At 38.5% G+C, this 23,160-nt stretch overlaps 5 protein-coding genes and 1 long non-coding RNA gene across 10 annotated transcripts; 2 read left to right on the top strand and 4 right to left on the bottom strand.

Annotated features, from left to right (window-relative positions):
- Nucleotides 1-107: 107 nt before the first annotated feature.
- Nucleotides 108-1,248, bottom strand: LOC124313561. Its single transcript, XR_006910783.1, has 3 exons — nucleotides 1,148-1,248; nucleotides 488-732; nucleotides 108-421 (listed from the first exon to the last, which is right to left on the bottom strand). It is a non-coding gene; the product is annotated as an uncharacterized LOC124313561 (long non-coding RNA).
- A 1,394-nt stretch (nucleotides 1,249-2,642) lies between these two features.
- On the bottom strand, nucleotides 2,643-6,437 carry LOC124312846. Of its 2 annotated transcripts, none has more exons than XM_046777347.1 (6): nucleotides 6,328-6,437; nucleotides 6,061-6,194; nucleotides 5,578-5,981; nucleotides 3,929-5,499; nucleotides 3,105-3,867; nucleotides 2,643-3,030 (listed from the first exon to the last, which is right to left on the bottom strand). In XM_046777347.1, exons 2-6 carry the CDS (start codon nucleotides 6,187-6,189, stop codon nucleotides 2,859-2,861), a joined length of 3,039 nt encoding a protein of 1,012 aa, XP_046633303.1. In that variant the 5' UTR covers nucleotides 6,190-6,194; nucleotides 6,328-6,437; the 3' UTR covers nucleotides 2,643-2,858. The 2 variants fall into 2 exon arrangements, with proteins under 2 accessions (XP_046633303.1, XP_046633304.1); XM_046777348.1 differs by having other exon boundaries at nucleotides 6,302-6,430.
- Nucleotides 6,438-6,721: 284 nt separating this feature from the next.
- LOC124312913 lies at nucleotides 6,722-10,470 on the bottom strand. Its single transcript, XM_046777473.1, has 4 exons — nucleotides 10,088-10,470; nucleotides 9,617-10,019; nucleotides 7,961-9,555; nucleotides 6,722-7,900 (listed from the first exon to the last, which is right to left on the bottom strand). Exons 2-4 carry the CDS (start codon nucleotides 9,691-9,693, stop codon nucleotides 7,425-7,427), a joined length of 2,148 nt encoding a protein of 715 aa, XP_046633429.1. The 5' UTR covers nucleotides 9,694-10,019; nucleotides 10,088-10,470; the 3' UTR covers nucleotides 6,722-7,424.
- Nucleotides 10,471-11,026: 556 nt separating this feature from the next.
- LOC124313053 lies at nucleotides 11,027-14,922 on the bottom strand. 3 transcript variants are annotated; one of them, XM_046777746.1, is made up of 7 exons: nucleotides 14,800-14,922; nucleotides 14,567-14,732; nucleotides 14,061-14,464; nucleotides 12,449-13,989; nucleotides 11,657-12,377; nucleotides 11,276-11,587; nucleotides 11,027-11,210 (listed from the first exon to the last, which is right to left on the bottom strand). In XM_046777746.1, exons 4-6 carry the CDS (start codon nucleotides 12,915-12,917, stop codon nucleotides 11,320-11,322), a joined length of 1,458 nt encoding a protein of 485 aa, XP_046633702.1. In that variant the 5' UTR covers nucleotides 12,918-13,989; nucleotides 14,061-14,464; nucleotides 14,567-14,732; nucleotides 14,800-14,922; the 3' UTR covers nucleotides 11,027-11,210; nucleotides 11,276-11,319. The 3 variants fall into 3 exon arrangements, with proteins under 3 accessions (XP_046633702.1, XP_046633701.1, XP_046633700.1); XM_046777745.1 differs by having other exon boundaries at nucleotides 11,028-11,587; nucleotides 14,567-14,735; XM_046777744.1 differs by having other exon boundaries at nucleotides 11,028-11,587.
- A 419-nt stretch (nucleotides 14,923-15,341) lies between these two features.
- LOC124313328 (salivary glue protein Sgs-3-like) lies at nucleotides 15,342-16,821 on the top strand. Of its 2 annotated transcripts, none has more exons than XM_046778205.1 (5): nucleotides 15,342-15,486; nucleotides 15,545-15,627; nucleotides 15,719-16,043; nucleotides 16,117-16,283; nucleotides 16,371-16,821. In XM_046778205.1, the coding sequence occupies exons 2-5, from the start codon at nucleotides 15,571-15,573 to the stop codon at nucleotides 16,542-16,544; spliced, it is 723 nt and encodes a 240-aa protein (XP_046634161.1). In that variant the 5' UTR covers nucleotides 15,342-15,486; nucleotides 15,545-15,570; the 3' UTR covers nucleotides 16,545-16,821. The 2 variants fall into 2 exon arrangements, with proteins under 2 accessions (XP_046634161.1, XP_046634162.1); XM_046778206.1 differs by having other exon boundaries at nucleotides 15,345-15,486; nucleotides 15,570-15,627.
- Nucleotides 16,822-17,393: 572 nt separating this feature from the next.
- On the top strand, nucleotides 17,394-22,898 carry LOC124312801. The gene is made up of 9 exons (XM_046777269.1): nucleotides 17,394-17,794; nucleotides 17,891-18,131; nucleotides 18,200-18,571; nucleotides 18,648-18,791; nucleotides 18,853-19,079; nucleotides 19,138-19,930; nucleotides 20,050-20,163; nucleotides 20,233-20,469; nucleotides 20,633-22,898. The coding sequence occupies exons 1-9, from the start codon at nucleotides 17,541-17,543 to the stop codon at nucleotides 22,865-22,867; spliced, it is 4,617 nt and encodes a 1,538-aa protein (XP_046633225.1). The 5' UTR covers nucleotides 17,394-17,540; the 3' UTR covers nucleotides 22,868-22,898.
- Nucleotides 22,899-23,160: the final 262 nt, after the last annotated feature.

Below are 23,160 nucleotides of genomic sequence, written 5' to 3'. Positions count from 1 at the left end.
AATAAAGTATGGAAAAACTGCATTTGGCTGGATATATTGATTATATAGATTTTATTTGTTAGTAAATTATGGTATTTATAATCGTACAGCAGAAAGTAATTTTGATTTCAATAATTTATTTTTTCGAACAGTCAATAGCGAAATGTTATGGAGACACCGAGGCGGTTAAGTTAGAGTGACTCGATATTTTCGTGGTTTAACTTTTTCTCATAGGAAATAGAAAACCTCATTACAATTTCCCATTCCATCTTAACATTTTCACACAACTAGCCAACAGAGGTCATTCTGTTTTTAGGGAAAAGGGACAATAGATTTGCGTGTTTTTACTTGTCTAAATCTAAATAATTTCAGTCTTGAATTACAGCAATTTCTCCTCAGCTTCACCAATGGATCAGATCTGGAACGGCGACGTACGGTTACACTGAAACGAGAATGGAGATATAGTTACAACTCAATAATATAAATAAAACTATTAATCCAGTATTACCTCAACATGGGTACAGGTAGCAAAAGAACACACCAACAAGATGCAGTCAGGCGATACCGACTATTTTTCACACAACAGCTCAACAAGGCATGGACACCAACGTGGTAAATTGAAGTATGATGTTGAACAGCAAGTTTGCAGAAGATCCATTTCAGTTCATATCTCAATCGGAAAATGACTGTCACACCACTGCACACCAGATATCACCACCATTAACAGCTTCAATACCCAACTGATCAAGGAATCTAACAAAACAAAAGAACATTAACCAAGCACATTTTCATGTAACTTTTTAATGCATCTCTCAAACAGAAAATGACTGCCAAAACCAGACATCACCATTAACAGCTCAAACTTTATCTAACCAAGGAATCCTGCAAAGCAAAAGAACATGAATAAACCAGTAACATTTGCAGAAAATGTAAAAAAGGGAATTTCAGCTGTTAATAAACAAATTTTATGAAATAAAAAAAATTGCAACTCTTCCGAAGCTAATCAAAATCTTTTCACAAAGGTTTCTTAGCAGTTAGTAATCAAATGTCTACTAGATCAAACATTTTATGCCCAACAAGTAAACTCTAAGCAAAGAACATTTTCATGGACTAAAATTTAAGCAAAATGCCATCCCACTGAAGTCGTCTTATTACAAGTAGATGTTACCATCTCAGATTTACTGTTTTCTGTACATTTTCATCTTGCAACATGATACATCAGAGGCAGCTTGTTGACTTGGCAATACGCATTGAGAAAAATCTCCACCAAAATGTCAAAAAGTAAATCAGATTAGTAAAAGAAACTTCTCAAATTATAATTAACTAAATCGGTGTTTTCGCAAGCTTGATTCAAGTTCATCTCTCGACTGAAATAAATCTAATTTCAGAAAATAGGTCATGCAACTGATGTGTTGCTTCAGATTACAAAATGTTTGATAATTGGTAATTTTAAAAAACTCGATTTCTATCAGAAATTTACTACTTGTACTGTTCTAAAGTACTGTGACATGTGACGAAACGTGCAACACGCAGCAAGAGACGACATTTTGAAAAAGTGTACTGGCCACATGGAATTGGCAAGTATAAATCTAAGGCCATGTTGCCCGTAAATTGACTACAATATAAATTTAAACATAATAAACTGAAAGTAAAAAACCAGGACTTACCGTTTTCATGACGACAAATTTCAGGAGAGAAACTATCCCGCAATAACGAGAGTAAACATTCTCGGAACGCGTCTCGAAAGAAAAGAAATGGTGGGAGGAATGTTGACATGTCGTATGTATAATGTATCTCGTGTCTCAAAGCTTAGATGACCCCCCCCCCCATTACCAACATACTAGGACTGAATAGTTCAGTCCCTAAACACACTGAAATATTTAGCCACCTAGTGACAGCCCTTTTTTCGAATTTGGAAGGGTTTTTTGTTTGCCAATTTTTTTTTCATCAAAAAATAAATCAAGACAGCACATCACCTACAAAAGTCTGAAAATAAAAAACATCATATTTTCTAGGGTTGTTTTAGAACAAGATTAATATATTTCTTTCTAAAACAACCCTTCAATTCGAAAATAGGGCTGTCACTAGGTGGCTTTTAAAATTTAACAATTTTAACAATTAAACAATTTTTTAAAAGCAAACTATCAAAAATCTGACAAGTGAACTTTGCTGTTAACAACAGCAGCTTTAGGCTGTTGGCACCGTTATGCGTTATTGACAGTTATACCATCCAAAAAATTTGTTTTAGGGTGCAAAGTAAACGTACCTGAAGCTAATGTATGAAGTAATACAGACTACTTCATGTAATGCTTCTGAGTTCTGACAGCTGGCTGTGTTATAGAAACAGGAAATTGTTTGGCACGAAAATGTAAAATTCCAACTAGTTACATCAAGCGTCAGACTCAGACATCAGGCGAATAAGTTACCGTTACCGGCCGTTGAAATTCTAATGAGAAATGGTTTGAAGAAATGTAGTGTTTACAAACTTTAGTTTATAATAGTCCTGCCACAATAATAAGTAACAAGTTTTAGTGATAAGTTATAGTTGATTATTTCAGTAGATCAATGTATAAGGAGGAAAGAGAGAAAAGGAAACTTCATGTGACATGAGGAAGTGAAAATAAAGATGGAGGCTCATCAATTTTGAAATAAAAGTCAAAAACTGAAAAACCACTTCTAAGTTTATTTATCAATTTCATTCATTTACTTTAGTAACAATTGAATTATATTCATTATTGAAAAATCAAAGTTAAAAATCAAAAACACTTCATGTGATATTAAAATAAAAATAATTGTGTGTACGCACAAATCAGTCATGTTGGTATCCCATGTTGCAAAATATCCAATGGTGGACCGCAACGACATCAACACAATGTATCTTACATGAGACAACATGTTTCACTATCCTCATTTTCGGAACTCTCCTCGTTAATATCACCATACATTGATGGAGAATCCAGATAGAGTGGAGAAAGGAAAGTGGCTAGCCAAGGACTGTCTTCTCCCAAGTGAAGATTGTACTTTTGCCAAGTAATTGGTGAAATCTTCAACCTGAATAACAACAAAAAACAGGGTAATTATTAACATTGGAGAAACGTATTTTCAAAAACATAATAGATTATTACGAATTGAGTCTTAAAACGTAGCGAAATAATTCTAAACTTTCGGAGGTTTCAGCTTCAACCGTCATGGTTTCCTCGGGCTTCAGAACGGAAAAAACTCGAGAGAAATTCTTTCCAGCTTTGAGCTTGCTTGCTTCCTGTTGAGTTTCCAAGGTTTTTGCAAGCTTACTGTCAAAAGCAGAGATGATAAGCATTGGGCTTCCCTCCGGAGAGGTGCGAATCGGTTTATGCACTCGGAGGTACCAATCAGGATTTTCGGCAGACAACCCTTTTAGATAAATTCGCACGAAGTTTGTGCGAGCTGCTTTGCGGCTAGTGAAACGTTGAAAAATGCCTCTGATGATGCAACGAACTAGGTTCAATGGAGTTTTTTTCAATAACGATGGCGTCTCAACCTGAGGAAGTTTAAACTGGCACAAAAGATGAAGCATCGACGAGTTCATGCAAGAAGAAGATAAAGATGGACGGGCAATTCCGCTGTCATGCTCCACCATCACTTGTTTCTCAGCCCAGAGGTTCAATCGGTCCGCATTCCATTTCGTATGCTCTGCTTGAAACTCATGTGGCCATGGCTCAAGGACAGCTTTCTTCAAAACTAAATTAATGAAGTGGTCTTTGCGGTGGAGCGTAGCACGAACACCATCAACAAGGATCGGAAAGGGAAACGTCATACTCAGAGGCTCCAAGTCATTTGGTTGACTAAGTGAAACGGTGATTTCATGAGCAGAGTCGCATGGCTTTCTCTGATTCGTCGACACGGCCAGACCTAATATTCAAAATAAAAACGTCAAAGCAAATTAGTTCTTTAATTCACAAGAAAAACTTACCAGAGACGTTATCACTGCATGAAATATCTATTCTCAGCAGATATTGATCTTCAGATTCGATACAGCTTTTGACAGTCATCATTGAAGATTGCCCAGTAACAGAAGCAGCTGAATGGGCAGGGATTTTGGCGGCAAACGGATGTGGTTCAACAAACGTTTCAGTCCGCATAAACTTGAGAGCTTTGAATATATAAGTCGGAAATCCATCCGAAAGATCCATAAGGAAAGCAAGGTGGCTTTTTTCGAGACCGTGATCAGGAACCAATAAAAACGAAAGTGACACTGTTTCCTTTCCATTACGATTCTTCTTAATTTCAAACTGAAAGTTATCGATCATATGGTTCCCAGGGCCAGACAGATCATAATTATCTTTGAATGCCATGGATTCGTTGAACACTGAACAAGGAATTAAAATCAAACGAAGCACTGGAGTTCCCTTAAGAGGACGGAAGGGTATATCGGCATGGGCTGTCAGCTTCAGAACTGGTCGACCATTCTTCCAGGCTTTTGTTGTTCGTTTCGCTAAATCAAATGAGCCACATATCCAATCTTTGCATCTTCGTTCTTCATTGAACCAGTTGTCCCCTCCAACGCGTTGAATCATCGAGCTGACTATATAGTCATACGTTAGCGCAGTGTACAGCATCATACCACAATTATCCCCGGGTTGAGGCCTAACCATACGACGAGGGAATAAAATATCAAAACATTTGTCTGCTATTTGATCCAAACAACGGTCCAACAACGGCGAGGGAGCCAATGATACGTTCCGAAAGGAAGGTGCTTTCTTCCATCTTAAGCTCACCGGATGTGTTCTTCGACGTCGCAAGTTGAGAATTGCTGAAGCTCCAAGTTCCACGTGATTATCCAATCGCAATCCATAAATGGTGGGGACCATGTTCAAAGGGACGCAAAGAGATCCTTCGACGTATTTCTCCACTGTATCCCCTACATCCTTCCATTTCACAGATTGAGTGAATAAAGTAGATTGTTCATTGTCGGATAATCTTGACGTTGCAGCGTTGATAACGTTGGCTAATCCAATCGGGTCGGGAAGATTACTACAATCAATGACGTCGAACTGATTTGTGTTGGCGTAGCAGAACTCCAAGAAATCCTCCAAGTGCACAGAAATTTTGACTACCCGAATGCGACTTCGATAAGAAATAACGAATTTCTTGAGTATTTTCTGACACGATCGGACTAGCAAGTTGTCGTTGGCCGAAATTTCGAACTCTTCTTTAGTTAGCGGAAGGTAACCATCAAAAGGGGTTATTAAGAAATGAACTTCCCATCGAAGAGTTGTTGGGTCGAGCATGGTTGGATTCACGCAAACTACTCCGGTTTCGCTTTGAAGGCGACAGTTGCCAGTTGCGAAGAAGCGAAGAACTTCATCTCTATTCTTTTGCATCACAGGATTAGGCAATTCTTCAATACCAACAAAATTGTCCTCGTGCAAATGTTTAGCGATCTCGTCCACCGCTGTAGAAAAGTGGTCAATGCTGTTCGAACGTGCCAGGTCACGCAATCCTCCAATCCAAATGCTGTACTCTTTCCAGACAAATGTGGACCTATAACAATAAGGAAATCAATTTCAACTCTTGAAGACACTATAACCTGTTCTGTAAAACCCAATAAATTTTCTTTACCGTTCTTTCTTGATTTCTTGCATGAATGATGTCAATTTTGATTCATCTCCCGAACAAGTTGCTAACCAAGAGCTCCACACTTGTTTCAAACTTTGCAGTTGTTTATTATCAGGAACAGAAACATTTTTTGGTAATTGTCCATCCAAGATATCCCTCAAGACAACCAAGAATCTTATTCTGGTGAGCTCAGGCCATTCTGCATTATACCAGACATCCCACAGAAAGCTCAAATCCTCTTCTTTTTCAGGATTAAAAGATTTATCTGACAGGATTTTCAAAATTGTTATGTTTCGAGCCAAAATTGATGGATTATTGTCGTTGAGAGAGATGAGAAATCCTTTTGCATTTTCATTAGCTGTTGCCTGAAGTGTGTTTCTTAAGTCACCACATCCAAGAAATAGCATCTAGTCAATTTAAAGATGGTTAAAAAACAAAATAGGACATGAATGGCACAAAACAGTGTTCGGTTACACAGTCAGTTACCTTTATGCCATCGTTAAATCCAATTCCACAGTTCAAATCTTTCAAAATGTTGCGGAAACGAGTAATTCCAAAAGGATAATACAATGGGTAATTTTCAACCACAGATCGACGCACTGGGGTTCTCAACATTTTTGCTGCAACGAAAATGTGAAAAGTTAAGACAAGGCATGAAAAAAAAAATACCTCACACAAAACTCTTCCCTTGCTATGGTAACATACAAATGGAAAACAAAATATGTGCATTTAACCACGAACAAGATAAAATACCTCGCTAAAGCTCGCTATGAGCTGTCTGAACAAACTAACGTGTAAAACAATGGCGAAACGAGTAACAAGTGCTAGCTGCTAGTTGTGAAACAAAGCAAAGTACTGTACAAACGTAAAGCAGACGATCGATTTGAAGCTGCGGTGGCGCTGCAAACCTCCTCTTTTTCTTCCCCTTGACGACAGCAAATTTTCGATTGATCGGGGCTAATTTAGGCCAATCTTTTTACATTTGAGAAAAAATCCACTTAAAATAAAATATCTGATTTACTGCATTGGACTTAGTTGTACAACGTTTTAAACTTCAAACTATATTTTTACTCATCAAAAAGTAGGGTTATTCATATTCTGTTGCTGTGGCCCCGTGATTGAGTTAATAACGACGAGATTCTTTGTCTGAATGAAAATTTTATTCTGAATTGAACAATTTAAACCAATTTCCATGAAAAAACAGTCGGCATCAACAATCAAAACACTTGCTTATCAACATTCCAATAAGATTGTGGTATGAAAATTAAATTTACCGCAAAATTAACAATGAAAAATTGAACAAGAACGGACTTGGGATGTGCTGGTTTGTTTTTACTAGTTGCGTTTACACAGCAGTTTGTGTTGCGGCCAATTACTGCGCTGACACTCGACACTGCAATAAACGATGGAACGGCAGCGACTGCAACGCTTCGGAATTTGGGGGTCTTTCTTGCAAGCTCCACAGCGATTTTCGTCGGCAAGTGTAGACAACACCGCGCGGATACTATTTGGATGAGCAGGAGCATAGGCGTAAAGCGGAGACATGAAGGTAGCAAACAACCAAGAGCTGTTCATTCCCGAAGGAAGGAGTATTGTTTGCTCTGAACCGGGCACGATTTTAGTCGAGTTGAGTCTCAAAATCAAGTTCCATAGCAGCAATTCGTAGGGTTCAACAGAGATCATTTCGCCCGTTTTTCCTGTAATACAGCCGATAATTCCATTGTATCCCTTCGCGTATGTCTCCTCATTTAACATTTTCTGTTCCATAAGGACATTAGCCATCTGTTTGTCAATCACAGTCAACAATCGAATCGGACTGCCAAGAGGAGATATGAGAAGGGGCTTGTGGATTAAAACCAAGATGCACCAATCCGTAGTTGACGATTCATAGCTTCTCTCTCGTTCAATTGCTCAGCCCTTAAATTCCAGTGGGAAGGTTCTATGACTGGAGATACATCTCTTGGTCTTGGATCGTTCAATTTAAAATCCAAGATAAATTGCGATTGGAGATGGAAATTCAACGTGGTGCAGTCAACTCCCGGAATGGAACGGCTCACATAATTTTTCCAAGGTTTCAAAGAATCAACATTCCATTTCCATTCTTCGTTCGATTGGAACTCAACCGGCCACGGCTCCCACCATCCTTTCTTCAATATAAGGTCAATAAAACGGTCTTTAAGATGAAGAGTACAGCTGAGTCCAGGGACAAGAATAGGATAAGGAAATGACAAAGTCAAAGAATTCGATTTGGAAGGCTGGTTTAGAGATAGAGTAACTTGATGTGCAGACTTGCACGGTAGTAATTGATCGGTGGAAAGCGTTAGTCCTGAAATCGAACGAAAAAGAATTTAAATTATTAGCTTAGCGATACGCAACAAAAGTTTACCTGTAACAGTTTCGTTGCAATTGAAGATTATCTTCAGTTTAAATTGATGCTCGCACTCGGTACAACTGGCGACTTTCATGAACGATACACCAGGACTGGGAACAAACACAGGGGAAGGTGTTGGACGAGAAAACGGGTAAGGAAGATGAAACTTTTCAGTGTGCATGGATTTCAGAGAACCGAAACTGAGCACAGGACAATGATTCACACTTTCAATCACGTATCCACTGTACACTTCAGGAAGGTTGTGATCAGACGCAATTAAAAAGGTAGCGACAATTTTCTCGCTTTTTTCGTTAATTTCTAGTGAGAAATTGTCGATGATGTAAGATCCAATAGTACCGGAAAAAGTGATGTTTGTATACTTGCGAGTGATTCCGTGAATAAAATGGCTTGTAGAAGGACTACATGGCATAAGAGCCAAGCGAAAAGTGGCTAAACCCAATTGCGGAATTAAAACCTTTAATGCATCTCTATTAATAGAGTTGATGGGTATTTCTGCTGTCATCTTCAAAATTCCCAGGCCCTTTTCCCAGGCCTCCGATGTACGTCTTGTCATGTTGAAAAGGGGAGAAATTTCCGATAGGAGAGCATATTTAATCCAGTGATCTCCTCCAAGGCGCTGCCTCATGGAGCTGACGATGTAGTGAAATGTTAACGGAGAGAAATGATGCCTCTCTGACAATGCCATTTGGTAACTTAAAACCTGACTGGGGTTTGGAAAGCGCTCGCCAACAAAACATTTCTGGGCCAGCTTGTTCAAAAAATCCGTCAAAGTGGAGGAAGAAGACATAACAACGTTTTGAAAAGGAATTGCTTTCTGCCAAGAAAGATTTGCCGGGACGGCAAAATGCAAACTGGGTGGACACCGAGATCCAAGTTCCACGTGCTCATTCAGTTTTAATCCATAAATCGTTGGGATCATCCTCAAAGGGCAGCAAAGAACATGCTCGACGTACATCTCTACAGTAGGAGCGAATTCGGTCCAACCCCTACTTACAGTAAACAAAATGGCTCCCGGATTATTCGACAATTTTCCACTTGCAGCGTTGAGGAGATTAGCAAGTCCGACACGATCCACGAGGTTAGAACAGTCGATGACGTCAAACTTGTTTGCGTCCGTGAAACAAAATTCCAGGGCATCTTCTAAGTGGAAAAATACTTGGATGTCTGCAATACGACTTCGGTAGGAAGCCAGTGTGTTTTTCAGAATTTTCTGGCAGGTGGGTAGAAGAATTTTGTCTTTGACTGACGTTATTAGTTCTTCTTGCGATAATGGAAGATAGCCAAGGAAAGGGCACGATGAGTAGTGGACTTGCCATTGCTCGGTGTCAGGATTTAGAAACGTCGGATTAATACACACCGTTTTCAATTCATTTTTGAATCGGCAGTTGCCTCTTTTGTAAAACGCTTGAAATTCCTGCTCAATTATCCGCCCCACAGAGTCTTCCAGGTCTCCAATCGCATTTCTCTTCATTAAATACTGGGTGATCTCGTTTACTGCTCTTGAATAAGCTTTGGCATGGGTTATTTTTTCATCTGAATTGCGAGGGGGGTTAACGGTAAATTCGTGTGATGTCACAAGAAGTTCAGATCTAGAGTGTGAATGTTTTCAATTTAGATATAAGTTAAAGAATGTAATTGAAATTGAGTTACCTCTTTTTCTTGGCTTCACACAACAGCGTTTCAGAATCTGATTGGCTTCTTGAAGAATAGTGTGCCAAACTTTCCATATTTTCTTCAGACTTTTGTAATGGTTTGGATCAGGAACAATAACATTTTCTGGTAACTTCTCATCCAACAGATCATTTAAAACAATGAGAAATCGTTTTCTAGTGATCTCTGACCACTCGGTATTATACCAAACATCCCACAGAAAGCTGAAATCTTCTTCCTTATTGGGATCAAAACCTTGAGCTGACAGAATTTTCAAGATCATGATGTTGCGAGCCACAATTGATGGACAATTATCATTAAGATGGAAGTGAAAATTTTGGACATGCTCAGCTGTTGTTGCCTGAAGAGTTTCCCTCATGTCCCCAGATCCAAGAAAGAGAACCTAGATAAATTAATTACGGTCAACATGGTAAGACTAAGACCACACTGAAAGCATGTCAAACAAAATACCTGAGTAGTTTTACTATTAGTCTTCTCACCAGAGCTTTGATCTTTGAAATATTTCAGAACGTTTCGAACTCGAGTGCTTCCAAATGGGTAATAAAGAGGGAAATCTTCCAGGGGTTGGCATCGTGTAGGACTAATCATTTTTGTTTTTGTCTAAGGTTAAGTAAATTAAGAAAACTTGGATTGGAATAACAATCAAACACGACCAAGGAAAATGGCTTCTATATTAGGCGCCTACTGCGTTTTGACTACGAAAATGATTTCACACCTAACGTTTTTCTATTGTTAACGAAGGCGGAGCAAGGAAAACGCCACGCTATCGTTTGATGTAACAGCGCTCCAGACGGCAAAGGATGAAGATAGCGTCAACGTCAGCGAAACTCCTCCAATGTCAAGATATTGGAGCCCATAATCAGAACCACTCTAATAACGGCAAAAAGTGCTATTGGAGTCCGTAAACCTAGACACTACACTAGTTAATAAACCCCCCACCTAGACACGGCCGGTCATAGCTGTTGCATTATACGTATTCGGGTTTCTTTACCATTGTTTGAATTGTGTAAGTAAATAAAGGAATGTCAACCGGATTATTTTTAATCATTATGAAATGCGGAAATGCGCTTACGCTATTACAGCAGATAAAACGGCGGTACTATTAGCTGCTGAACCAATCGAATCAAAACAAATGTTTTAAGGACGGGAAGAAGAAGAAGAGAATTGGATTTCTCCGTCAATAAGACGCGTTAATTAATAATAAGACTTGATCTTCTCCCGATCATTACAGCAGCATATAGCGCTCCGCGTCTAAAAATAAAGTTACAATACATATATTCCGTATTATTCGGAATCCAATAGATTATACCAAAGGGCGTTGACGGAAGCTCGATACGTTCGGAACGCAAATTTCGAGGAAATTTTGCATTTACTGCACTTTTAAAAATCAAAATTTTTTTTTTAAAATATTAAAATTGTTACAATATTAAATGTAATCTTGATTTTCAATACAAAAAAGTTTAAATGATGCATCAAGAGTTGTTCATGAACTAATCCAACCCAAAAAACAAATAAAAAAAAAAAAAAAACTTGCTCATCAATAATGCAGCGATGCTTTTGATTACAGCAATATCTGAATTTTTAAGTTTAACAGGTCAATCAGTTATCTGGCCATTCAATAACTCAGAATAAACTCACGGATGAAGCTGCTTGATCAGAGTCTGGATGAAGTTTTGGCAAAATTACAATTTCTTGCAAATGAGTTTGTGCATTGGCCAATGAGAATGTTGACACTCGACACTGCAGTAAACAGTGGAACGGCAACGACTGCAAATCTTCAACTTCTCAGGGATTTTCTTACAAGCGGCACAGCACTTCTCGTCAGCTGGTTCATCCTTGATGCTTTCCGTCGATACAGAATCCAGGTAGAGAGGCGAAAGGAAAGTAGCAAGCCAAGGACTGCTACCTCCTAGAGGAATATTCTCCTTCTGCCATTTGCTGGGCTCGATTCTGAATAGTGTGTAAGCAGAAAATCAGTTATGTAGGAACGAACTTTAAGTAAGCTAGTAAGTCGATTACCTAGTTGAGTTCAAACGCAGGAGAAAACGAAACAATTGAAACTCTTCTTCGGTCTCGGCATCCAAATCCAACTTGTCCTTGGGTGTGCCAAGTGGAAAAACTTTCTCGTAAATCTTAAAGTGATCCATAACTTCTTTAAGCACAGTTGGGTTTAGAGATATTTTCTTCGAAATATTTTTTGTATAGTTATCATCGAGAGCAGTAATCAGCAATATGGGGCTTCCCATTGGTGAAGTAAGAAGTGGCCGATGGAGTTTCAACAGGTACCAATCGTCATTTCGACCGTAACTGACAAACTCAGAATTATCGAACATCAATGCTACAAGCTTAAAGCGCAAGCTTTCCAAAGCAGAACTCTTCGAATCAAGATAATGGTCTACATCGAAATCCTTAGATAAAAACTGGCTGCTCAGATGGTGTTCCACACTGTTGAACACATTTTCAGACTTGAGTGACTCGTTTTTCCAGGGAACTAAATCATCAATTATCCATTTAGACTTTTTAGTGTGAAACTCGCATGGCCAAGGTTCCAGCAGAGATTTCTTCACCAACAAATCGACATGTTGACTTTTTCGATGGAGCGTCGCTTGAATATTTTTCGCAAGGATCGGAAATGGAAATGTTAAGGACAACGGTTTGATTTTGTTGGGTTGAGTCAATGAAACTGTGACGTCATGGGAGGATTCGCAGGGGGCCTGCTCGTTGGTGGATATCTTCAATCCTGTAAAAATGGAAAGATTAAAAATGGGTACTTACAACATCAATACCCATTTGAAATGTAAAATTATTCACCTGAAACATTTCCATTACATTCAATGGTCATCCTAAGAGTGTACAGTTCTTCTGACTCGATACAACTTTCAACCTTCATGTACATTTTTTCTTTAGGATCCAGCGAAATTTGAGATTTGTTTTGTTCAATCGGGTACGGTACACTATATTCCTCTACCCGCATCGATTCAAAACACTCTAAGAGTAGGAGTGGCGTTCCATTCAACGCATTGAAAATAAATGCTCCGTACGAATCATCGAAACTATGATCATGAGCCAGTAAAAACGACACCGCCTCCACTGTTGTTCCTTTTGAAGAATGTTTCAATTCAAGTTCGAAATTGTCGATGAAATGAACATCAGGTCCGGATAAGTCAGGATTAAGCTTATAAGAAGCTTTTCGGACAAAAACTAGCCGAAGTAGAGTGGTAGATTTTTCGCTAACTGCAGACTTCACTGTGGACACAAAACCAGCAGAAAATTTCTTCATTTTCTTCCCGTTCTTCCAATCCTCCAGAAATTTTCGAGCCAGTCTGAATTGGGGAGCGATTTCAAGCTGACATATGTCTGGTAACTAAAAATCATGTCCCAGTCTCTTGATCATTGAATCCAAAATATAGTTGAATGTTAGGGGAGTGTAGTAGATTTCACTTCCAGCACTGCTTGTTAGAGAGGCAGGTTTTGGAAATGTTGTTAGATGGCAGAATTTGGCCAGCTTTGTTAGGCATCGACTTAAATCAGGAGAAGGAATCAATTTGATGTTCTGAAAGTGTGGTACTTTTTGCCAGCAGAGATTCACTGGGCGTCCTCTTTGAAGGGTGATGCAACGTAAGTAATCTACGGCAGAATCCCTTAATTCAACATGGTCAGCCAATCTTAACCCGAAAATGGTGGGAATCATACTCAATGGGGCACCAAGGGATGTCTCGACGATTGTGTTGGCCGAATGATGACGGTCAGTCATTATTTCGGTATAAAAAACTGCATTCGGGTTATCTGACAACTTTTGGCAGCATGCAACAACTATATTGGCTAACCCAACATGATCCACGAAATTAGAGCAGTCGATGACGTCAAACTTGTTTGCGTCTGAATAGCAATGTTTTATGGCTTCTTCCAAGTGAAAAACGATTTCGATTGTTTCAATTCGTCTGAGATAGGAAGACACCAATCTCTTGAGTATTTTGGAGCAGGATTGGTTCATGATTTCTTCAACTGAAGTTATCAGCTCTCCTTTTTCCATCGGCAGATAACCTTCAAACGGAGTTAATAAGCAGAAGAGTTTCCAATCATGGGTCTCGGGATTCAGCATAGTTGGGTTGACGCACACCAGTTTGTCGTCATTTTGAAGGCGGCTACTGCCATTTCTGTAGCATTTGAGCACTTCATTGTAAATTTTTTTTTGAACACAAGGAGCCAATCCTGTAAACCCTTCACGATTATGAAACTGTTCAGCCAGTTCATTTACTGAGGTAGTGTAGAGATCAAAATTTTTTAATGTTGCTTTTTCTTGTTAATATCCTGGATACAAGACTTCCCACAAGTCCAACAAGCACTGATTCCTGATAAATAATATGTAAGTATTAGTCTTATGCCACTCATAAACCTATTCAGTTATTTTTAATAAAGTTACCTTTGTCCCCAGATTTTTTTCATGAGTGATTCACCATCAGTTTTGTTCCTAGAGGAAACAGAATGCCAGTTGCTCCACAAATTCTTAAACTTTTCAAAGTGACTATTGTTGGGAATTGAGACATTATCCGGTAATTTCTCATTCATCAATTCCTTTACAACAGTAAGAAACCTCTTCCTGGTTTCTTCTGTCCAATCAATATTGTACCACACATCCCACAGAAAACCAAAATCTTCATCATTGTCAGGATTGAAATCACGTGCTGATTCAATTTTCAAAATTATGATATTTCGAGCCAAGACAGAAGGATGAATATCATTGAGATGAATCTCTAAATTTTTAGGATTCTTGGAAGTTGTTGCTTGAAAGGTATTTCTTAGATCACCACAACCCAATAAGAGAACCTAAATAACAAACGTCGAGAGTAAATTGGTGACTGCCTCAACAATAAAGTCTAAAGATATACAAGAAATTGATAATAGTTGGTCACAAAGTAAATACCTTACCTTAGTCACTTTATTCACGTTACTATAGATTTTCCCTCCTAAATAGAAATCCTTGAACACGTTTCGAACTCGCGTGTTTCCAAAAGGGTAATATTCCGTATTACAATCGCTGCTCATCAGCTCATTTCTAACCGTAGTTAACATTTTCTCGACAAATTCACATACACTGCTGATCAAACAATATGACCCGAGAATAGTAAATAACTAAAATTATATCCTTTGCCTTTATATACCTTAGGTTTTTATAGGGTAAATTCAGAACTCTTTAACTCCATAAACGTGGTTTTTGCTCAACATGCCGAAGCCGAACATGTTTTTTTAGCAGACGATTCTGGAAAAACGGTGAGACTTGCAGCATACCACATTCCGCAATTTGGTATGTGTGGCGTTGCGAGTTTGCTAAGGTATTTCACTTTTTGAACATTTTCATAATTTTAATTTTTTTTTAAATATTAACAATTAAAGAATAAATACTTCAACGAAATTTTCGAAAGTTTACGAATGGCTTTGTATTTCAAATAACTGAAGGTCTTATGAGTTATGACTGGCAGTAATTCATTATTCTCATCTTTCATATTGAACGTCCACTACGAAAAAATTCGTAACAAAATTAAACATAACAGTGAAAAAAGTGTTTCATTGCCTTTGTTGGGCCACAGATAGTGTTTCTCCATATGTTACGAATAGTTTACGCTTCGTTGGTTTGGTTGCCACATTCGAGAGCGACATATGTAAGTTGCATCTGTATCTGGTTGAAGTTGACTGCAAGTTTTCGTCTTTTTTCTATTTATTAGTTAGAAAGACATAGGACGTTTTGCTGTTTAGATGCTAGAACAGTTACAAGCCAAAACCTATATCCGCTTTTAGAGAGAAAAAATAATTTGACGTCATTTGCGCTAGCCTTGATTGAATCGAAAAAGGTTTGCAGTTTTTGATATTTTTTACTTTTTAATCCAATTAGCCTAATTCCTTTCTCAGTTCTCACTATATTTTTCGTGGATAGAATGAAAGTGATCGCGATATTTGTCCTGTTTGCCGTCATCTCTAATGCTCCAAGTGGGGTATGTTCCGTTCACTGTATAGTTTGATATTGATATTCTACCTGCCTATATAATCTGAATCACGAAAGAAATTTGCATTTGTATAAAACAGTACGGACAAACAACGCTTAAGAAGACAACTTTGCGATCAACAACCCTTAAGGCAACAACTGTGAAACCAACGACAACTTTGAAGACAACTACCAAGCCAACAACCATTCTAAAAACAACTAAAAATCCAACAACTTTGAAAACCACAAAACCAACAACAACTCTGAAAACAACTACAAAACCAACAACTCTAAAAACAACTACAAAACCAACAACACTAAAAACAACTACAAAACCAACAACCACTCTAAAAACAACAGCAAAACTAACCACAAAAACAACTATTAGATCAACAACTCCATTCCCGCCATTATCTACATCTAGACGTCATTATTTAAAATGTTTAAGCACATCTATACGCTTCATAATAACTTGACTTTGTTAATTTTTAATTTTCAGTTTGCGTCGATACGAATTCTACGGCTAGCAACGGCGACATTCAACCGTATTACAACGCAACAACCGGTGGGACGAGTTCTTGCCTATTCTTTATCTTTTCGCCGACTGCTACGCGTGTTCAAATCTCTTGCTCATCGCTCAATATTACTAGCGGTTCGTCGTTGAATGTAAGACCATTTCCATAATATGATAGTATCTCTGCATTCAAAATCTTATGTTTTTTTAAGTCCTTTGAAATACTTCTTTCTTTTTAGTTTTACGAGGCCATTGAAATGGAAAATGTAAGTGAATGTAACTTGGGAGAAAAGGTCGCTAACTCCAACACCCCAGTCGTGAACACGGTGTACAATTCAACCTCCAATAAGATGGCCGTGGTGTCTCAATTCGGTAGCAAAGACTGGTTTAGATGCAAGTGGGTGATCATGTGAACAGCTTAACATTTCAATTTTAATTAAGAAACTGATCCACATATATTCCTATTAACTTTATCTGCCGGTATTGGATTTAAAATTTGACTAAATTTAACACATTAATATTACACGGGCCAATGTTGTAGTCTGAGACTTCAATATCAGTGTTTCATTTCAGTAAAACTACAACGGCTATGTAACATTCACGCGATGATATGAGGCAACTCCCCAATTATTCTGTCGTTCAAACAATGAAAAGTGAAATACAATTTTGGCTCATAGTGAGATCCCAAGGGATTTTGGAAAAGAGAAATACGATTCATCTTCAACTAAAGGGAAAGATGAACTCCGTGTGCAATATTGGTAAAAGGGTTCAAAGTAAAGAGAACTTAACCTAGTATTTGTGAGGGTAGGATCGCTGTGGTAACCTTTGGAGTGTTTCTCATTTCATGTGACCAATCCAAGAGAGAGAACCTGAATCCATAATTGAAAAGGAAAAATATGGTTAATACGGTAAAGCCGGTAAGACTAAGAGGGGAAATTTGCCGTACGCTTAAAGCATGTTAAACAAATAATACCTGAGTTGTTTACTGGCAGTCTTCTCACCAATTGACATGAATCAAGGACCACCAAGTTCTTCTTAAGTGCTGCTATTTGACTTAGAAAATTATAAAACCATACACTAGAATTCACAAAAATTCCCAAACGTATTCTATCTTACATGGAACACTCCAACGTTCACCTTGCGCTATGCTATGTTTCAAAATAATAATTAAAAAAAAGATAATTTCAATGCTGGATTTAAACGAATTTAAATTACTGATGCGAACATGCATACATAAGATAAGATCTTGGATAAGATGAAGATAACAACTGAAAATAAGGATATGTTGCGTTATCCAGCCTTATCTTCCATGTCTATATTTGATATCAGTTTCAATACCGCGGTCACTTACAGCGGACGGCCATGTACGGAAATTCTAACGTTCTGTATTCTTAGGTAATTAAGAGAAAATGGCAGAAATTGGTTTTGGAGATTTACAATTCAGTGCGTCTTCAGCCAACCTTTTGGGACGTGATGTTAACGGCCGAGGAGTCTTCAAAGGAACTTTTAAAGGTCAACCAGTCGCTGTGAAACTATTTTTAGTGAACAGCACGGCTAGTCAGATAAGTGGGCACCAAGATGAGCAGCACTGGAAAAAATTGCTCAACTTGCGTGATAACAATCTAGTTCAGTACTTACAATGTAGCATCCAAGACGATATCCGGTAAACAGTACTATTTCTACTAGCATTAATTAATAATGTAATTTTAAATTCTGAAATACGGGCTCTGAAGGATTTTCTTGATGCATATATTTACAGTTACCTTGTGATGGAATTATGTCAGGGATCAATGCTGGACTATTGCCGCAAAACACTTGACGAGAGTGTTGCATCGCATGTCAAAGCAACTGATGTCATGTGGCAAATAGCCTGCGGTCTTGATTATCTTCACCGCCAAAAATTCCAGCACGGAAATTTAAAGTTGGAAAATGTCCTGTTTTGGAAAAGAGATTCAAAATCCAAGCGGGTTGTTGTGAAATTAGCAGGATACGGATGCAAGGTAATAATTTATTGACACTCAGCAGTGTAGTGATAGGGTACAATGCTCTTTACCTTTAATAATTGCAGGATGCCAAAACCGATCTCTTCCAACTCGGTTGCTTGTTTTACTCTGCTGCAACTAAAGAAGAAGCCGAGCCAAATGAATCCGTTCCTCTTGACAGTCTGACTGATATCGATGTTAACTACAGAGACCTAGCCTTGGATTTAATTAACCTTTTTGTTAATGGATGCCTTTCAAACAATGTCGAGGTGGGCTCAGTACTTCGACATCCGTTATTTACCCGTTTTACAGACGAAGGACGATCAAAGCTGATCCAAGATTTAATGGATGATAAAGTGGGTTTGATATTGAACGATAAAGAAAAGCTGCAGAAATGGTTCGAGTCACTAGAAGAGGGGAAGTTCCAAGATGAAGAATTTGACGATTTAAAGGAAATTGTAAGTCAGAAGATGGGATGAAAAAATTTTTGCCATTATTTACAAATTTGTATGCTCCTAAGTTGTTTTTTATTAGCTTCTTGAATCAGAAACTAGAGACAGCTTCAAAATAGTGGGTGAAGCTTTCAAAACCACACCTCGATTATTCTCTGAATATATTTGGCACAACGCCATTGGAACTGGAGAAACGCCCATCGTCGTGCCCAAAGAAAATAATAAAGTAAGAACTCTTGTTACGTTGTTCACTGATTGTTTGTTTTAGGGAAGACTACTTTTTTTAGCCCCATTCCATTGAAATACAAGAAGAACTGGGAAAAGGAACTTATGGCAAAGTTTACAAATGCAAATATACTGATGGAAACGGAAACGTATTTCCGGCTGCTTGCAAGAAGTGCAATCCAAAGCCAGAAGCCGAGGACGTGTTTAAGAGAGAAATTGAGACCCTTCGTAAACTAAATCACTTGTTCGTCGTCAAATATCTTGATGTCACCGAAAAAGATTCTAAAAAGTATCTACATTTTACCAGCATCAATAAGTATTTAAATCGCAATTGGAACTTAAATTAGGTTCATTGTGATGGAGTTGTGCGAGGGATCTTTAAAGGATTACGTCGAAGGAAAATTGGGTAGCATTCCTAAAGACTCGTTGGATGAAAAGATCCTGATTGGTCAAGTTGCCCATGGTCTGGCTTACATTCACGACAAAGGGATCATTCACAAGGATTTGAAATTGGAAAATATTCTCCTCAAGCGCCAATCGCCTCGTTTGGTTTTAGCCAAAATTGCCGATTTCGGTTTCGCCAAAGAACTAAAACCGGGCAGATCAGAGTTCAGTGAAACTGAACATCCCGGCACAGATACTTACATGGCCCCCGAACTACTCAGTGCTCCTAATGGTGCCTATCCAGCCTCTTTCGCTAGCGATGTTTACGCTTTGGGAATCACAATCGCGCGGATTGTTTTAAAAGGAGAACACCCTTTCAGTTCTAATAAAACCTGGCGAAACATATCCATGATTAAAGGTCTAGTTCCACCAAATCTTCAAAACCTAAGTTGGGATCTGATTGATCTAATTCTCAAGTTAACCGAAAATGATCCTGGGAAACGCCCTAACATGTTCCTGGTGTTGTATCATCCGCATTTTATTTTGACGAACGACAGAACCAAAAGGCATTTCGTCGATCAGATTTGGACCAGCTTTCAATTAGTTAGTACGGAAGAGAATAAAAAAAAGCAGATGAAAAAAATATTTAACAATCGAAATTTCCGAGAATGGTATGAAACTCTCTCCAGAGATAAACAGGATTCAGACGAAGAAATGGAACAAATGACAAAAACCCTTAAGTTGTTTAGCAGTTTCGTAAGTATAAATCAAAGAATAGTAGCCTAGAAACGTTTGGTCTCTTGCGGGATTGGAAACGTACACGACTGTACGTACGTATATCAAAAATAATAATAAATTTGTATGAAATAATTCAGTTAGGGTCTGACGTTAAGGTCGATACTCTTTATCCAACCAAAGGATACAAACAGACAATTAAAGAAGCCATCACATCAGAATACAACGACAGTGTTGGAAATAAAATAACTCGGGTTAAATAATTGACTTTATCCCGCCCTGCTTCTGATTTTGTTAATTTTATTTGGGTTTCCTCTTTTCAGATGAATCAAATCTCTAGTTACAACCGCTTTTCTCGGTATCGCTTGTACCAGTTGATTCAGCGTACACCAAAACTTCTTGTGTCGTATTTCTGGTCTAATTTACAAGAACTAGACAACGAGTCACTCTCATCAGTCGTCAGCATTTTGGGAACCACAGCAAATCAGAATTCCACTTGCAGAAAAAGTCGTCAGTCAAGCCAAAGAAAATATTCAGAAGCGCCACACCATGGAAGCAGAGTAAATATTTGAGCATACTTATACAACTTCCTTATAACTGAGTCTATACCTAATGATTCATTTTTGCGAGTTTATATAACTTGCATCATGAACTTTACTTTTCAAAAACTTTCATCTTACAGACAAAAAACATCTAATTTATAAAAATTTTTTGTACTTGTAGGTTATTTCCGAGTTAGAATGGATTAGCTATTACTACGGTGACGAAGAAATTGTTGACGAGCTGTGGAATATCAAGTATACAGGAAGCTACGGAGAATCTTTAGAGAACGTCGAAGAAATTGTTAAAACAGTGGCCAAATGTAACGTTTCAATACGAATATGGTCAAACTTGCTGGACAGATTCGGATACAAATTGGGATTGAAAAAATTGCTCCTTGAGGCAGTTAAAAGCTATGCACTGAATGCTCCAAAAGTAACAGACATGATTCTTCATCGATGTCATGTTATTATCAAGGAAGAAGTTTCATCAGTTCTTGTCGCTGTGTTTGAGGCAGCTTGTAATGAAGGAGACTGGGCTACTGAAATCATGCAACTTCTTTTGAAACATGGAGGACAACCTAACGTTGTCAATTCCGCTGGATATACCCCAGTTCATCGCGCAGCCATGAACGAATCCCATTCAGCACCGAAAATCGTCAGACTTCTTCTTCAGTATGGAGCAAATCCAAATAGTCCCTCAATTCCAGATGGGATGACACCGATACACTTGGCAGCATTTAATCAAGGGGACTACGCAGCAGAAATTTTGAAGCAACTCCTCGACAGTGCAGGTGCTTGTCATGCGATTGAAAATTCAAATATGTTCGAACCTATTCATTACGCAACCATAAACAGTGGTGACTCTGCGCTGGAATTGCTGGAATTGCTCCTCGAAAAACGAGGCATTGACGTCATCTGGGGTGAAAATGGTATGACGTTGCTTCACTTTGCAATGGTGAACGAAGGACATTGCGGACCAAAAATTCTAAAAAAGTTGCTTGAAAGTGGAATGAATCCAAACGTTGTTGACAAACATAACAGAACACCTCTCCACGTGGCGGCATTATCACTCGACTTAGAGAATCAGAATATATCCCTTATGAGGGATCTGCTAGAAAATGGTGGTGATCCGAATGCAGTTGACGAAGACGGATGGACACCAGTTCATTTCGCAGCCGGTGATTGGGGAGAGTACGGCTATGAAAAGCTGAAGCTTTTGTTTCTTTATGGAGGCAATGTATCTATCAATGGCACAGGTGGTCTAACTCCTCTACATTGTGCGATCTTAAAGAGAAAAAATTCTGGATCGATGACGAGGGGAAACACCGATAACGACGAAGCAAAGCAAAGAATCGCGACGAAAAAGGATCAGATTAATCGTGTTCAATTGATACTGGATAATGGTGGGAATCCCAACGCTCAGGACAGCCTTGGGCGCTCCTCTGTACACACGGCCGTCATCGAGAACGAATTAGACATTTTACAGTTGTTGCTTCAAAAAGGGGGAAATCCTAATCTCCTTGATAAACAACAAAGCGCTCCTATTCATTTTGCAGCCGATAGCATCTGTGAAACAGGACCTGATATGATGAAGATCCTCCTAGAATTCGGTGGCGATGCAAATTTAATTGGTGGTGAACAAGGGGTCACTCCACTTCATTATGTCACAAAAAATTTGGGCAATTCCGGAAATCATGGGCTCCGGCTAACAGAAATCCTACTTGAACGTGGCGGTAATTCCAACGCTCAGGACAACCTTGGGCGCACCCCTGTTCACGTCGTCGTCGCAATTAACGAATGCAACATCGGATTAGACATTTTGAAGTTGTTGCTTAAAAAAGGAGGAGATCCTAACCTTCTCGACAAAGAAGAACGTTATGCTCCCCTTCACTATGCAGCCGCCGGTCATAAAGAAAAAGGTCCTGAAAAAATAAAGATCCTCCTAGAAAATGGCGGAAACCCAAACTTAAATGGTGGTGAAGGTGGGCTCACTCCACTACACATAGCCTGTGTGAATTCGGAAATTCATGGTCCAACAATAACGAGGATTTTACTTGAAAATGGAGGTAATCCGAATGCTCTTGATCTCCACAAGCGAACACCTCTCCATTTGGCCATCCAGCAAAACGAAAATGACCAGTTAAGATTAGAAACGATCGAATTATTACTTGAAAAAGGTGCAAATCCAAACGCTGGGGACATAATAGGAATGACACCAGTCCATTACGTCGTTATAGATAATCGTAGCAACACGTTGAAATTGCTAAAACTTGTGTTGGAACATGGTGGAAATATCTTGCAGGAAGACAATTTCGGAACGACACCGCATCGTCTAGCCACCCAAATAGGAATCAAGCAATATTGCCAGCCAGAAGTAAAAAAATGTATCGTAAGAACGTACCGTAAAATGAAATGAATTAATAATTTCGTAAGCTCCAAAATGAATGCAACAGATTGAAAACAAAAATACTACCAGTAAACCAAAGAGTCCTGGTTATAGTTGAATTTTTTAAAGAAGAAGAGCGAGTTTTTTTATAATCGATTCCTACGCTCAATATTACCAACGACCTTTGAAATTTATCCACTGAAAATATAACTAGCAATACAAATTGTTCTGAAGCGAAGTAATTCCCTTTCGTTTGTTTACTTATTTGTTGTTGTTGCAAACAACCGCGGATGCTAATTTAGGAAAACGACGAAGAATCATTT

Source organism: Daphnia pulicaria, chromosome 9, assembly GCF_021234035.1.
Source record: "Daphnia pulicaria isolate SC F1-1A chromosome 9, SC_F0-13Bv2, whole genome shotgun sequence".
NCBI classification, from domain to species: domain Eukaryota; kingdom Metazoa; phylum Arthropoda; class Branchiopoda; order Diplostraca; family Daphniidae; genus Daphnia; species Daphnia pulicaria.
This window is presented reverse-complemented; position numbering and strand designations above follow the sequence as displayed.